Raw genomic sequence first — 17,814 nt, forward strand, 5'->3', positions numbered from 1 at the left:
TTAAAAAATATTTACTCCATGGCCTTTTACCTATAGTATAATTAAATTTCAATATAATGCATGGCAACTGTTGGTAGTTTTGAAGATATATTTTTTTGGCAAACTTTAGTTTTTGACATTTTTGACGGTTTAAACCAGTATTATACCCTTGTCATGTCAAAAACCACTTTTTGATGTCAAAAACCCAACCCTGAAATAAATATGTCAGAAATTTATTTTAATTATACCAGTGTTCTCCCTTAGCGTTTTGAGAAATGCGCCCCCTCTATGCTTGCTGTTTGATCCCTATAAATGCTTTGCTCTTTTTATAAAAATAAGCTGCCAGCCATTTAAAAACACTGCCTTTTTATTGACATTCCATTTTGAAAAAAAAAAAAATAATAATTCACTGTTTAAATAATTATGCTCTGGAAAAATTATCTGTGTTTAAAAGTTTAATTCTGATTAATATTAGAAATATTTTCTTTGTTAGGATTATTCTAAACTGGTTAAATTTTTATAAGAATTCCTTTTCCAGATTAGGGGGAATATTAATAAATGTTTTAATGATTTTAAATTTTAAAGTTTTTTTAAATAAATACCTTTTTTTTAAAAAAATAAGTGCACCATTTGAATGTTTTCAATTTAAATTATAGAAAAAAGCCTTCAAGCTGTAAGTTGTTTATTAATTAATTTTTTCTTAGTTTACTTTATTGAAAAAAATATAAACTGTATGCACAGAGATTGTCAAAATAATTATCAAAATAAGAGATTTTTCTCTTATTTTGATAATCAGAAAGAATTGTTTTTAAATAGGTGCATAAAGTATTATAGGAGAGTAGAAACGAATATTCAGCACTTTTACTGAATATTGAGTGTTTTAAATTCTAAAACTTGTTAATTTATGTTCTGAAAGACAAATGGAAAAGTAAAAGTTGGAGAATTGAAACTGGATTACTTTATAACCATAAGTTTTGTACTGCTGATTTTTTAAAAATTATATTCAAGCAAGTCAATTTCTTCATTTTTTCAACACTTTTTAAAATTTTTTTTAAAGAAAATTGCTATTGTTGAACTGTTAACGTTAAAGTTAAACATTAAACTTAACGTTAAAGTTGAAATTTCAAAACTAATAAAAAAAAATTTTTTTTTTTAAACTTTTCAGCATTTAATTTTTAACACAGTGTTTTTTAAACAGTTTTCCTAATGAGCATTATTCTTTAATGGTAACTTTTTTCTAAAAATATGGCATCGTGAAAAAGCCGAATTGAGGTTTTAAATGTTCAAATTTTTTGTTTAAATATTAAGAATGATTTTTATTTCGGTTTCTATCTAGCTTTTTATTTTTTAAAAACTTTTGTTTTTATAAAATTTTTATTATGACAAAACAATTAAGGGGGTTTCTACTAGACTTTATTAAATGGGGTGATAGAAAAACGGAGATGCTTAGCTTTAAAAATTTCTTTCAAAAATTAAGATCAATTTTTATTTTTTATGTTTTGCTTTTGTATATAATCTTTTTACTATGGATGTTATGATAGCACTGCATTTTTAAAAGCGTTTCTGATATCATTAAATTTTAATGGTACTTACTGAAATTTTATTAATAGTTGATGAATTAAATGTTATTAATAGTTGATCTTTTATAGCTCTGAATATTTGTAGTTTTGTAAAAAAGATGCAAGATTGAGTTATACCTGATATTACCTATTCATATGTTGGTTTATTAATACAAAATAATTTAATTTTTTTTAAATTTAACCATTTTAATTTTAAAGAATATTTTAGATTTTTTTTGATGATTTCATTTTATGTCCTAAAATTCCAGTTTTAAGTGAAAGAAATGTTGAATTAATTTTTTCTTATGAATAGTTTTATATTTTAAAAATGTAAAAAATTAAAGTTATTATTTTTTTTATTTTATTTATTCCAACTTGTACTTGAATTTAATGCAGAAAATTGTTTTCAGCTTAACAGTATGAGTCCTTTTTAAAAATTTGCGATCTTAGTAAAAATTTCAATTCATTCTCTTAATAAAAAAATCAGAAAAGCAAATACTGATTTTTTTGATAATCTTGAAATACATTCAACTTTATAAAGCCCAAAATTACAATCAACATTATAAAAAATAGCAACAAATATATTTTATTAAAATATTGTTTTTAAGTTGAAAAAAAAAGAACAAATTGATATATTTTAAGTTTCATTCTTTTCTGCTTTGTGCTTGTATTGAGTAAATTTTATGAATTTTAATTACATTTGTATGAATAGTAAAATTCTGAAATCTTTAAAAATCTAAAACTTGTTTCTTTGATTTTTTTACATTAATTTTTTTCATTAATTTTAATTTTTAATCTTCTAATGCTTTAAATATTCTTTATTTTCAGAAATTTTTTAAACAACGAAATTGAGAAGTTGTAGGCTATATTTTTTTGTTTCAGCTGAGTTGCATAGTAAAATATTTTATGCTGTAATAGTGGCATTTTTATTTATTTGTTGATGATTAATATTGCATGAATTAAATGATATTTTTATTGTAATTCTAAATTCTGTTTGAATACTTTCTCCTTCTTGAATAATTGCTTCCTACTAATTCTAAATTCTATGTTAAAATTTTTTCCTCCTAGGATAATTATTTCCTAGAAATTGTAAATTCTGTTAACACTTTTCTCTCTTGGAATAGTTACTTGCTAATATATTTAAATATATTTTGAAGTTACGTAGTTAATATATATTTAAATCATTTCAGTTTATTTCTGATTCCAATTTTTTCTTTTATAGAGTATCAGGCTGTAAAAGAAGAGCTAAAAGGTAATTTTTTTTATCATTTTTTAAATTTTGTTACACTTATTGCTATTTAAGTTAGAAACTAGTATTTTAAAATATTTTCTTCTTTTATTCTCATCCAAATAACCAAAGATACTTTATGGTTTATGATTTGCTAAAAATATAACAGAACTCAAAAATATAAATAAATAAAAAACAAGAAAGGGGGCGCAATTTCTCCATTTTTAAATGCTATATTTGTAAACTTATAGTAAGTCTTCAAATTACACATTTACTGTTACTTCAATTTTGAATAACTTTCATTAGTTTAAAATTTTTTTAAAAGTTAGTAACTGTGTTATGGACTACGTTATGTCCGTATTCCACACATAATATAAAGTTATCCGTATACACAACATATTGTGTTGTGTTGCATCCTTAACAGCTAGTTTTTAATTTAAAATATGTTACCTCCATATTCCACCCAAACACATGTACAGACTTAGATAAAATGAAAAACTTTACAAACACAAAATCTCAAACTTTCTGCACACTTGTAACTAGTTTCCACCCTTTCATCCCCACCTCATTTTGGCAAAATTCGCTTCAAAATCACAGATTTTTTTGAAAAGTATTTAATTTCTATTGAAATCTATTAATTCATACCACAGGTATAAGTTTGGTAATAAACCAAAAAGCTGAAAAAAAAATCCAAAATAATTATGTGCAAAACCTTTTTTTTTTTTTTAAATTAAAAAAATACCTGAAATTTAAACAAGAAAAATTGTTTGTAGGAAATATTTATCTGAAGAATGTCATCAATGTTTTAATAAAAATATCCATGTGAGATTTTATTTATGTAAATAGTGTGAATATAAATCTCTATGCCTGATTTTTAAATCACACATATGCAAATCTAGATATTTAATTTTAAAATCTCGTAAATACGAATCTCAATATTTAATTTTAAAATAATGTTATATACGAATCTCTAAGTTTGATTTTGAAATTGTGTGAATACGAATCTCAATGTTTGATTTTAAAAGCGTGTGAATACGAATTCCAATGTATAATTTTTAAGTCAGTTAGACACGAATCACTAATGTGGCTTCAAAATGGCTTGAATACGAAACTCAAAATTTATATAAAATCGTGAAAATACGATGCACGATCTTAAATCCCATTTGCATTAGTGGAAAAAAGTGTTAAAACAAATCTTTTTTTTCTTCTCAGGAATTCCTAAAAGACAGTTACTTTGGAGAGGTGGATTATTATTATTATTTTTTTTTTTGGCGTATGGTGTTAATGTATATTATATGGGTCTGTGCATAAATCCATAATATGTTATCTGCATACGCAACATGCTGTGTTACATCCTTAAGAACTAGTTTTTAATTTAAATCTTTTTTTTTCAAATTTGTGCAATTTCTAATTATTAGAGTGGGTGTAAATGATATCTAGACTTATTTTCACAAAAATTATTCAAACTGCTTGGATTTTTTTAAGCTGAGTTATAAGCTTACAAGGTCTACAAATACGACACTTGTTAATGTTGAAATGATTCTATAGCATGAGTGTGTTGAAGATAAACTATCATGGATAAAATATAGTAAAGGTAGTCTGAATGAAACACAAATTTTAAGAATTTTCTACACAGATGTTTTGGAAGAATCTAATAAATCTAAAGTTCAAAAATATTGATGGTTTAGATTATAGAGTAGCTGATTTGATGTCTATACGAAAAACACTCTGATTTGTTCCTTTAATTTGTACATATTTAGTAAAGAGGAGTATGTGTTAAATACCTGAGGTGGAAAAAAAAAAGAAGAAAAAAAAAGAAAAATCCTGAAGCCTAATATTTCCTCAGAAACAGTTTTTTGTTTTATAATTCCTCCCAAATTTTAATACTTGTTGTTTTTAGTTCAAATAACTTTTTAAAAAAATATTTTTAGAAATTTTAATTTGTTTATCATTGAAATCTTTTGATAAGTTTTTTTCCTTAACAAAGAAGGAAAAAAAATCATTTGATTTTACAGAATTCTCAGATAAACTAGCATATGTGTTAAAAAAATAGAAATCAAAATATATTCAAATAGTCATTTATAAAATTAAATTTAATGTCGCACTCTTAAATTTAAGGAAAGAATTCAAATTAATAAATAAATAAATTGGCATGTTAAGTTATTTGTGTTTTATTTAACATAACAGAAAATATTATTTTTCTTTTTAGACAGTGAGTTGATGTGGCATAAAGAATTTAAAAAAATGGGAAAATTAACTTTAAAATTGTATATTTTGACACACTTTTTCTTATGCCTTATTTGTATTTATTTTGCCTTATTTACTATATTTGTAATTTTTTAAGAAGGCAAAATTTTGTAACACAAATTTTCTGTAATAAAGTTTTATTTTCTAATTTGACTAAAAATTTCACCCCAACATCGCTCGCGTGATCAGACACGCTCTGTACCATTATGAAGGGCTAGGGCTAGTTAGTCTGACTTCAATAACTCCCCACTTTGCAGTTCCTTCACCTCCTGTGGCAATTACCATTTTCGCTCTCGCTGGTTGCATTGATTCTTTCTTATTCTCTTTTAAGAATATTCTCTCCTCATGACTTAAATAGTGGATGTCACAGATAGTATGAAAAATCAATTGAAGAAAAATTGAAAAAAGTAGAAAATTATTTGCTGCTGAGGATGTCAGTCTAACTAGCAAGGAAAGTAAGCTTCTCGAAAATTCCATTTGAAACAAAGCTAAGCATAAATTAAAGAGCATATTTGAAAACCTTGTATAGGGTACATATTAGGCGCCTTATCTATCCATAGGGTAAAATACGTCCCAATAAAGTTTCAGTTTATTTACTTTTATTCAAACAGAATTTTTTTATCTGATATATAAAACGTTATTTGTTATGTATTGTGTTCGGAGCTCGAATCCCAGCTGGGACGATTGAATTTTATCTCTAATTTTCTTTTTTAGAAAAGTCGATAACTATTTATTGTTTTATTCAATTTATGAATTATTACTTTTTGTTTTAAATTAATTTTTTTAAAGTTTAAATTTTTATAAGCAAAAAAAAAATAATAATAGATACGAGGCCTGTCTAAAAAGTATCCGACCTCTGGCCAGAAAAAATATTTCGAATACCTGACGGAGTTGGGACCTTAATCCCCTTCAAAGTAGGCCCCTTGTGCTTTCACACACTTAACCAACCGATCCTTCCACTACTGGAAACACCTCTGGAAGTCTTCTTTTGGAATGGTGTTCGGCTCCGTCGTCGCGTTCCGCCTTATCTCTTCTCTACTCTCGAACCGGGATCTTTTCAGTGGCGTCTTCAATTTTGGAAACAACCAGGAATTGCAAGGAGCCAGGTCTGGGAAGTAGGGAGGTTGGTGAACGGTTGTAATTCCATGTTTGGAGAAGAAAGTGTGGATCAATTGGGGTGAATGTTCAGGGGCGTTGTCGTGATGCAAGTGCCTGTTGTTCGCCGTCCAGTTCGCCAGTTGTTCATCGGTGGAACCACTCCTTAATTTGTGTTACACCCATCGCTTCTTCTCCAAACACCTGTTGAATCTTACGAATTGTTTGGCTTTGAGAATCATCAAGCTTTTGACAGAATTTGATGCAGATCTTTGCTCCATTCGTTCAGTCATCTTCCGAGAAAACTAAATCCGACGAACACTACGAACAGCACCTTACTTGGCGTCCACCAGCCAGCGATTTGCACAAGCGAACGCGGTGAAAAAATTCAAACACGTGCATTAAGGTTCCTCCTTCCACCGTGCACTGCTACGCCGCCTTAGAATCACTACTTTGTGAGGGAAAAATTAAGGTCGGATACTTTTTAGACAGGCCTCGTATGTATATTTAATAATTTTTATTTTTCAATTAAAGTGGATAATTATAATTTTTGTAATTTAAAATTTAAATTTTGTAGTTTTTTTAAAATTACAAAATAATATAAACATATTAATAAAAATATAAGTTATTAAAAAAACTTGAAATGTAAGATATGAATTATAGTTTTATCATTTTATTTAAAATAATCTGTATTCAATTTTGTCGTATATTTTGTCATAGTAGAATCTGTATTCATATTCAATTTTTTAAAAAGATTAATTCAAAATAAGAACTAATTTATTAGTTTAATAAAACGTATTAAATAGTTATCAACCTCTGTTTTCTGAAAACGAAAATTTAAGACAAAATTTTGCCGTCCCTGCTGGGATTCAAACTCTGGACCTCTCTGGTAGAAGGTGGACAGTCTAACTGTCATATCACGAATTCAGAGCTGAGAAGTTTTTGTTAGGTAAAAAGTAAATGAACTGAAGCTCACATCTGGCATCTAATTTGTATCTTATCAGAGGTTTTCAAACATGCTCTTCAATTGAAGCTACTTGTGAGGAAATGTGTGAAATATAAATTGTTTCCTACATTGCCGGCTAGTTTTAGGTATTATATACAATGCCTAACCATTCTATAGAATGCTGCATTGCAAACTTTGCCGGTAACATACATACATGAGGAATATTGTAATTTACTTTTGTTTGCTGAGAGGAGGAGAAATTAGGAGTCTAAAAATGCCTAAAACATATTTGTGTAATAATTAATCAACCCCTATGTCCAATTTAATGTTGCAATTTACAAAAGTAATTGATCCGTTTTGCTAGCTTATCTGCGATGCATTTAGTAAGAAATAATGGACATAACTTATGGAGTTTATTTATAAATAATTTTTGTTCTTCTCCAGCTTTTTCAGATGGTAAAAGCAGCAAGAGGGTAGTATACTATAAATGCAGTGAAGATACAGTTCCTTCTAAGCCACACTGATCAGGAAAGATATTGCATCTGGGTCCAAATAGAGATGTGACACATGTTGGGTAACTTGAATGAAGATACTCAAAACCTGCCATTGGTGAATGTGTTCCAGGAAACTTGCTTGGCTAATCATATTCAACAAAAAAAAACCCTCATGACATTATTTCTAAATACTTTTTCGAAGGAAAAAAAAATATATTGCTGTCTTTGGGTTGAAATTATCAGTATATGCCTTTCTTGGCTCTAGTGCTGTGATTTTTTGACTATAAATGGATAGTTGAATTCTAGCTTATAAAAAAAAATATTCTTTTTTTATAAATAAAGATGTATGCAAAACTGCTTATCAGATACACTTGTTTAAGAAGCAAAGAAAAAAAAAATCCTTTTTCAAGTGAAGTGTTGCCTGGACAATGAGGAAGTCCACCTTGCTATTTATTTAAATGGTATGTTGTGCTTTGTAGTGTGGGGATCCCAGAATCTGCAACTCACTAAAGTTCTTTTACTGTATACATATAGTTATTGTCAGTTAATTCTATGTCCTTCTAAAATTTGGTTGTTATGCATAAATTTTCATATGAGTATAAATTTGTTACAAATTTTAGGAGTTTTCTATTTGTCAAATGCTGTTCATGGATTTTACTAGACCTTTTAATCAATTACAATTGTTTTTTAATGTCAGTTTTATGATTTAATTTGAAATTTTCATTTCCTATTGTATCAAAACGAAGAAAAAAATCGCATGCAGACTAGTATAATCTTGTATTTGATGAAAGTTATTTTATTACAAAAATTCGTTCAGGTTTGGATGTATTTTTAAAGAAAGTAAGAAATTTAATAGAAAATTATTTTAAATTTATAAATAAACTCCATGTCAGTATTGTTTAAATTTTTTTTCAATTTATATTCTATCATTTTCAATTGAAGTTCAGCATAGTGTATGAGAAAAAAAATTGGAACTTAATATTGATTTTTTGTTGTCACAAATCAATAACTAAAATTTATCGCATTCCAAAGGATTTTTTTTTATTATTTACCGAACTTTTTTTTTTTGTAAATGTGTAACAGCATTCTTTTCAGTTGAATTTGTTTTTCTTCTATTTGCTCTTAATTTATTTTCTTATAAAAACAATTTTGAAGAAAAACCTGTGTGCAATTGGTTGTGATTATTTACAATTATTAGTGAATTTTTCCCCCTACTATTATTGAAAAAAATTTCCTGCATTTGTCCTTTTTCTCCTTTCATATTTCCTGTAATTGTGACTTGTGCTTTGCTTATTTTAATTTATTTTAACACTTGGTTTTTGTTATGACATTCATAAGTTTTAATTTTAAATTAATAATTTTTTTCTGCATTTTACCTTTTTTTTTATTTGGTAAGTTACACTAACTTAAAAGGACAGTGACTTAAAGATACAAGATAGTTGGTTTTCATTCTGCTTATGGTAAAATTTATGCCCCTTGTAGCAATATTTAACAATGATTTAAAATTAATTTGACTTTGCTTTTTCTCCAATCACTATTTTCAGTATTATTTTTACTCAAATTAATTTAATATCTATTACTTTATAGATCAAAGGTTAATTAGTTTGGATTATTTTAATATGGTGTTACAAAATTGACTATGCTTAGCTACCAGATAAATATGATTGCTTTAAAGTTATCCCAAAGTAATATTGTGAATTAAGCAATTTTTTTTTTTTAGATTTTCTGTACTGAAATTAATGAAAATTTTAATTTTTTATGCGTATGAAAACATCTTATTAGCATCTTTAAAAATTTCAAAAATAAAGTTCAAATTAAGCTGTAAAGAAAAAAAAAATCACAATGAGCAATTTTATTTACACTAGGCATTGAATAGTAAAACTTACTTTGACCAAGCTGTCCGAAGTAGAACTGAAGGTTATTCTGAAATTTTAATTACCATTACAATGGCCCCAAAATACTAAATGGTTTTTCTAGTTTTACATACCTGCCCAATTTGCCTGTCTCGAAAAGAAGTTCTGGCCGATTTTGAGTTTAACTACTTACTTTTCTCTCTCTCTTTAACAGTTATGAATATGTTCAAAAGGTAATATTGGTACAAAATCGTTTTACCATTAGAAATTATCTAGAAATATCCCTGAAAGATATCAGTTATTAACAAAATGCATTTGAATTTCAAATCAAAATTTTGATGATTATGCTAAAGGGGATAGCTAACAAAGGAATAAATTCTCTGAGTTAAGAATTTAATGCTCTACTGTTACAATTCTTACAGATTTAAAATTGTCATATTTTGATGATTAAATATCGAAATTTAAGTTTCGGTAAAATACTGTTAGTAAACTTTGTAGTATATACATAATTCACTATTCCTTAAAAGTTAGTTTACTAGTATATATATTAAATTTCCCATTAAGTTAAGAGATCAGTAAAAAAACTGCTTTTGATATTTTGCATGATGAATAGCTTGTTAGTTTTTCAAAATTATATTGCAAACTTATAACTGTGACAGTAAAGAGATTAAAGAAGCAGGTGACGCATAAATTTTTTTTTGAAATACTGTTGAAATAATTGGCAATATTTTGATGAATTAATGATAGGAATGTAATTGTATTAAATAGTCATTCTAAGGAAAATCTTCCTCGTTTTGCCTTATTTTGTCTTCCTAATATTCAACTTGTTTATCTTTCTGGTTCTTTATCTGTAAAAATTGGGCAGGTATAGTTTTACTGTTTTCTCTAAGCGCTCTATAATAAGAATTAAAAATCTGAGCAAGGCATTAGTTAAACATGTTTGACTTGGGAATATTTTCTGCTTTATTCATTTTTTCCTTAAACAGTTGACCAAGGTTTGTTTTCTCAATTTATGTTTGAATTGAATATGTATCTGTAGAAAAAGTTTTCAGTTTAAAAAAATTAGACGTGTTTTTCACATTTTTCTTCTAGTCCTACAAACTGACACTTTTGTCTGGCAATTAATTTATGTGTCTAGCAATTTCTGTTTTTGAGAAAGTGTCAGAAACATTTCAATTTTTATTGTTTAATAAGGGCTAGTTGAAGTGTTTTTATTCAGTTGTCAAATGCCATCATTTGCTATAATCGAAAGGGTAATAAATTTTGTTTTTTTTTAAAGTTATGAAATTAACAAATAAAACATTAAAATTTTAACAAAACTTTCCATAAATTATATTTACATTTAAATACCTGGTGATCAAAATTTTTTATTTTCTCTCTTGTTGTGTTTTTTCCTATTTTAATGTAGAATCATTGTGTGAATATATGTTTTATTTATCTTGTGCAATTTTATCCCATGCTGTTTACCTTCAAAATTTGACATGCTGTTTGATTTGCGTATCTAATGTTAAGCAAAATTCCGAATGTATTTTTACAAAGAAAAAAGTTATATAAATATATTGAACTCAAATTATTACTTAAAAAATATATTGCTTATCAATTGAATTGCTTTTTTTGTTTAATATTTTCTTCTGACAGTTTTCTTCCACATGAGTATATGTTAAATTTTTTTAATGTAATATAGAAGTCTTGAGTTACTTATTATTTAATACTTTTTGGTTTTTAATATTTAAGCAAGTTATTAAATTTAACATTTTGCACTTGGAAAAGACAAGAATTTTATTAGACTAACTATTATTACTTATTCTGATTACAGTTGTTTTAGTAAAACTATCTTAATTTTTTTTTTCTGAAGAAAAAAAAATCATTTTTATAAATTAGTTCTTAATTTTTACGGAACATGCTTAGTAAATTTCATTTTATAAACTGTTTTATTTTTTGACCAGTATATACTGTTTGAGTTACAAATCATTTCCAAAATTTGAGCAAGTAAAACATTTTTGGTTAAAGATAAATAATGGTTATAACTATTATATTTTATTATAATGTGTCAACACATTTTAGTAGTGTTGTATTGAGTACTTGAATAATTTCAATATTTTAATGCTAAGTAAGTAATACTAAGTAAATTTTTGTTGTTTGCTTAGTTTAAAATGTAATTATTTTTTTAAAAAAATTATTAAATTGGAGAAGTTTTGTCTGATCTTGAAAATGGGCAACTCTAGTTTTAGTAATCTAATCTATTTTGTTTTAATTTTCTGAAATGAAACCTTTAAGTTTTATAGAAGTTTTTAAATGTTTTTAGAAGCTTGTGAATTTTGATTCTGACATTTGGTTTATTAAAAATGTAATTAAATTTTTTTACATGACTATCTTTTAAACAAAATCTGATTATATTTTCAGTGCATAAAATTAGTGTATTGTTTAATTTATTAGCTCAATCTTATTTAGCCTGCTTGATGTGAAATTTAATCTTTTTTTTTCCATTGGGTAATTATCATTTCCGTTATTATTCTGAGAAATTATTTCTGTTTTCCTATTTCCTGTCCTAGCTGAAATTTATTTACTTAATATCTACATTTACAATTTCTTATTCTTTCCCATGTTAAATACCAGGTGAAAATTAATCTTACTTTTGGGTAATCTACATACATATTTTCTTTTTCTTTCCCATATTAAATAATAGATTAAATTTAATCTTTTGGGTAATCTACATACATATTTTTTTCCCTTATTTAATAATAGATGAAATTTGATCTTATCTTTTGGGTAATTTACATACATATTTTCTCCCTTCCCTGTTCATGTAAGTGTGTGGGTGGACACTGCCTTGTNAATTTAATCTTATCTTTTGGGTAATCTACATACATATTTTCTTTTTCTTTCCCATATTAAATACTAGATGGAATTTAATCTTATCTTTTGGGTAATCTACATACATATTTTCTTTTTCTTTCCCATATTAAATACTAGATGGAATTTAATCTTATCTTTTGGGTAATCTACATACATATTTTCTTTTTCTTTCCCATATTAAATAATGAAATTTAATCTTATCTTTTGGATAATCTACATATTTTCTTTTTCTTTCCCATATTAAATAATAGATGAAATTAAATCTTATCTTTTGGGTAATCTACATACATATTTTCTTTTTCTTTCCCTTATTAAATAATAGATGAATTTTGATACATATTTTCTTTCCCTTATTAAATATTAGTGAAATTTGATCTTATCTTTTGGGTAATCTACATACATATTTTCTCCCTTCCCTGTTCATGTAAGTGTGTGGGTGGACACTGCCTTGTATTTTATTATAATAGTTCCGGTGTAGCATAAGCAGAAATTATTTTGCATTCCTCTGATAAAAGGAGCTTATGATCATATGAATTTCTCACAAATTGTTTGTGTTGATGTGATTATCATGTCTAGAATGTATGACATTCGTGTAATTTAAATACACACATTGTTAATATTATATATAGATTTATGAATATGAACATATTAAGTTATAGAAAATATTTAAAAAAAAAATTCATTTTTTTCTGTTTATTTATGTTTTTATTGTACATTTCGGATAAATCAAGCGTGGCTCAAAAAGTGATCTAAAAATTTTATTTATATTTGTTGCTAAACTTGCTGTAACTATTTATCATAATTGCCCATCCCGGTTTGTTTACAATTTCTGAGTACATGAAATCAAATGCACCAGATTTGGTTAAAATAAATCCCAATAACATGTTCATACTGTAAAGCTGGACATTCCACTGCAGAAGCCACGATTTGTGAAGTGTGGTTTTGCAGCCTATTTATATTGTTACAGATATATGTTCATTAAAAAAGAAAACAAGCATTGCAACTATGTGTTCGTTTTTTTTCTTCTCTCTCCCTATTTCTCTCATTCAAATATCCAAAACAGTTATGAAAACTTCACAGAAAATAAATATATTCTTTTGAACTTTAAATGAAAAATAAGAATTATTACATTATTTAGAAGAAGTTTAAACTCTTAATTGTGGGCTCATGATAGAACTAAATTTTTCTAAATCTACAACTCCTGATAAAGTTGACCTTTATCAAAGATACTATTGCAAATGAAGACCTAAATAGGTGAAAGTTTAAAGTGTGATTCATTAGTTTCGAATAAATAATATTTTAAGTTTAGGCCTTGCCTTTATTTTTTGTTTGCAAACTTAAAATTAACAAAGTTTATAAATCCTTAACTTTCCGTCAAGCTACATAGGTCAAAGCTTTGCCTTCTTGGCATTTTAATTTGATGGCAAAATAGAGGCTTTACATTACAACACATCAACTGTTTGTAACCAAATTGTATTGGTAATCGCTTTCCACTCAAAGATCGTCTTAGTGCCTTCGTTTCAAAATCTGATTTTGCAAAATAAATAAATGTATAGTTAAATAAGATTTGCTAAAAGTAGACATTTCACCAAGAAACATAAGTTTTTTTTGAATGCCACCTATCCTTCTTCCACTGGAGTTAGTTTTTCAAATATTTATGCTTACATTATTCAAAAATTTCAGTTATTGGTTAAAAAAAAAAATCGAAGTATACTGCGTATATTGTTGCTATTTCAGATTGAAAGTTAAAAAAAAGAAAGAAAAAAAGTCTGGAGTTATAGCTCCAAATGTAAAGTTCCATTCATTACTTTAACTCGTGATGTATTATAGTTGAAAAACTATTATTTTAATCTTAATTAAATTACTGCACAAGGAAATTAAAAAATTCAATTTGTGCCTGAATTGTATAAATCTAAATGGTAGTTACGGATTTTTTTTATTTTTAAAATTAAATATAAAACTAAAGCATTCCTAGATATTTTATAAATGCATATTGATTTTTAAATATGTACTAAGGATATGTCACTGGACTTATTCAGTTTTTATAATTTATTTTAATGAAATATTTCGCAGATCTGTTTTATTTTTCATCGATCTAAAAAATGTCTCGTTTTTTTTTTTTTTTTTTATTTTNTTTTTTTTTTTTTTTTGTAATGCATATGCTATATAAACTTACTATAAATACTCATATCTTTCCAAATTTCATTGCATTTTCGTAAAAAAATCTTTAAATACACTTGATGTACACTCAAAAAAAGAATTTTTAAATTTGGGTATAGCTCTAAATGCATGTTTAATAAAATGTACATTGCACTTGAATCTGTTTTTCAAACTTTTATGAATATTCTTTTTTTTTTTTATGTATAGAATGAACTAATGAATTCAAACTTATGATGTGACATCGTCAATTCGTGCTAATCAGTAAATTTCATTAAATTACTCTTTTCTTGAAGACTAAAAGTTAACTATTATTTCTACAAGGTTGCCAGGATTGCTATAAATTTGGGAGCTCCATAATGATTATGCTTCGTGTTTAAATAAGTAAGCGTGTCATTTCTTGCTTAGTTAAGTTAGGATTGAAAACTGAAACATCACTTTTTTGCTGTTCATTGTAAACACACATTTTGAGCTTTGTCCAGATATAAAAACTCACCGACCAACTGTTGATCTAAGGGTGCGCCCTAGAAAAAAAAATTATTCAGAAAATGTTGGTTTTTGTCTCATATTTTGCAAATAATTGTATAATAATAAAATAAGATCAGTGTCTATATCCAGGGTATTTTGAGAACAAAATTTTATTTTGCTGAGACGAAATTCAATGTGATAGTAAATGATGCATTTCTAGAAGCTCTTTTTATTAATCTGGCTTCTAGAAATGTCACTTATATAATAGCAAGTTTTTTATATTTAAAAATTTTTGTTAATGCCTGCTTTCACAAAAACTCCCAATCGAAAGTCTGATCTGTTATGGAAACAAGAGTAAAACCATTTTAATTGGGGGAGCTATGATTATTTTTTAAACCTAAATCAATGCGAACCGGTAATCTGCACACCCCTATTCGAAGTGACTTATTTTCATAACCTCTATCACAGCTTGCATGAGAGTCTGGTGTCTGGAAGAGTTCTTGTGTAAGCCAAACAGTAAATAATTTTCAATAGTCCATTCATATATGAATTACACTGAGTAAAGAATTAAAATAAATTTTTTTTTTTTGAGATTTATAATATTTTTCAAAAATGGTTCAAATTATAATGCTATGAGCAAAATAAGATGACAAAAACTTAATTCAATGTTCTGATTGTCACTATTGGTGCAAACTTTAATAGCTAAAATTATATATGCTTCTTTTTTTCTCCAAATAATAAATACCTTTTGAATGGATTCTTACTTTGGACCATCATGCTCAATCTGGAAAATTATGGTGCGAAAATTTCCCTTAATGTTAGAAAATGAAAACCATTTTAAAACTTTCTAGACTGTTAAAAATAAAGTTGATGCAGAATGAATGACAGAGGCAAAAACCAAGGTTGCTATCCGCAGGCTACAGTCAGATAACATCAAGTTACAAAATAAGTAATTTCTAAATATTATACAAGCGTGGAAAACAATGAGCTTTTGCTTTTATATATTTTAAAGGTTCCTCAGAAATCATAATGTATTTTCATATGAAACTCTTAAAAAGTGAGGAAGAATTAAACTAGTAATTGCATTCTTTTCAGATAGTGTTGTGCAATGACTTGGAGTTCCTGGTGTACTTTTAAACAAAATTAAAGAGAATGTTTTGTTTCCCCCATGTATGTTAGTTCACATTTATATACAGTCAAACCCCGCTATAGTGAACCATCAAGGGACCGAAATTTTGGTTCACTATAACCGGGAGTTCACTATATCCGTTCTGCGGGCAATTTAAATGACTGAAAAACACTTATGTAGTAGCAAAAAATTTGTTATTTTTTTATTACTCTTCGCCCTGCGTACAAAAAAAAAAAAAAAACCNCAGACTGCGTAAAAAAAAAAAAAAAAAAACCGAAAAATTAGTAATCTTTAGCTGATGAACAATCCTCTTTCCGACTCTCAGATAATTTTTCCTGAATTTCTGTTAGTCCACTTTTTAAACTTGCCTAACCTGCCATTCGAGCACATAAAAGTAATCTCATAAAATCGGTTAGCAAATTCATCGACATTTGTTCAGATACTGGAAGATTGCGGCTTCTTTGAATGCTGAACCACTTCAGTAATACTTCTTCAACATCCTCGTGATCTGCTTTTCTCAACTTTTTTATGCCATTTAAATTTTTTTCATGAGCAGAAATTGTTAATTGCCTATTTTTCCATATGTTACGAACTGCAGATATCGGCTTGATTACATCCATTGTAAATTTTTCTGATTATGCTCATTTCATCATCAATGGAGAACATTTTACGTTTACTGCTCGCCATAGTTAAATTTGAGACACTTGTTTTCAGGCTTTTTTTTAACTGCACTGAGAGCAAAAAGGAGTTGAAATGAGGGCCTTATCAACACATATTAGTGTCCAACTCTTTGACCAATAATGAATAATTACTCATTCCCTCTGACAGAAAATGCATATTGATCTCACCGACACCTTACAGATGCATCATCTGCCTGGGTTGGAAACATCTACTTGATTTGTTTAGGGATTTAAAAGTAAGATAAAAGAAGCATACAAGAAAAAAATACTTATCGCTACCTTACCCACAATAGATAGTTTTAAAAATCTGTATATGTAATTATTTTGAAGTAGAAATTTCAAAATTATTACAAAAAAATGAATAAAAAAATCAGTTGACAGAAAAAAGTTCATTATATCCGACTTCATCAATTTTTTGGTTCACTATATCCACAAAAATAACATTATATGGGTATAGCAAGGCATGGGACCGAACATTTCGTTCGCTATATCCTGGAGTTCACTATAGCGGGGTTTGACTGTATACTCAATTACAAGTAATGGGTTGATTTATAATTGAAAACACATTTCTGTTGGTAGTAGAAAAAATTAGTGTGGAATTTGCTTTAATTAAAATTTTTAAGATTTGTTGACTGTTCTTAAAGAAGAACACAACTTATTAAAATTAATCTATCCCTATTTTAGACAAAGATCATTTGAGTTATTTATATTTAGGTTTGTATATCTTAATAAAAAATAGATAACTAAGAGAAACACCCGTCTCTTCCCCTGTTTTTGCTTACCTCAAGTTTTCCTACTAATGGTACTCCTTGCTGGTTTAGGTTTAAAATAAATTTGCGATTTTAACTTGCGATTTCATTCAACATTGTTTTTTAATCATAACACAAGGGATTACTCTGTAGTTTCCCTGAATAGCAAGTTTTATTTTTCAGGGTGCGTAGCAAAATCTTTCAACAAAAAATAAGCACTTTTTAATTTTTAAGCACTATATAAATTGGCAAAATCAGGGATGAGAGTAGTCAGAAAGTAAAAAAGAGGAAATCCAAAAAACAAAAAAAAGAAAACAAAAAGAAAATATATATATATATATATATATAAACAAAATTTATATATTTTAAAGGTT

At 26.9% G+C, this 17,814-nt stretch overlaps 1 protein-coding gene across 1 annotated transcript in view; it reads left to right on the forward strand.

Annotated features, from left to right (window-relative positions):
- LOC107450381 (serine-rich adhesin for platelets) overlaps window positions 1–8,778 on the forward strand; it is a 30,807-nt gene extending 22,029 nt beyond the window's left edge. Inside the window, exons 5-6 of the mRNA XM_043040025.2 lie at window positions 2,761–2,790; window positions 7,499–8,778. Coding sequence (XP_042895959.1) covers window positions 2,761–2,790; window positions 7,499–7,578 — 110 coding nt within the window. The 3' untranslated portion in view covers window positions 7,579–8,778. The remainder of the gene's footprint in view (window positions 1–2,760; window positions 2,791–7,498) is intronic.
- The last annotated feature ends 9,036 nt before the right edge of the window (window positions 8,779–17,814 follow it).

This window comes from Parasteatoda tepidariorum, chromosome 4 (genome assembly GCF_043381705.1).
Source record: "Parasteatoda tepidariorum isolate YZ-2023 chromosome 4, CAS_Ptep_4.0, whole genome shotgun sequence".
In the NCBI taxonomy this organism is placed as follows: Eukaryota; Metazoa; Arthropoda; class Arachnida; order Araneae; family Theridiidae; genus Parasteatoda; species Parasteatoda tepidariorum.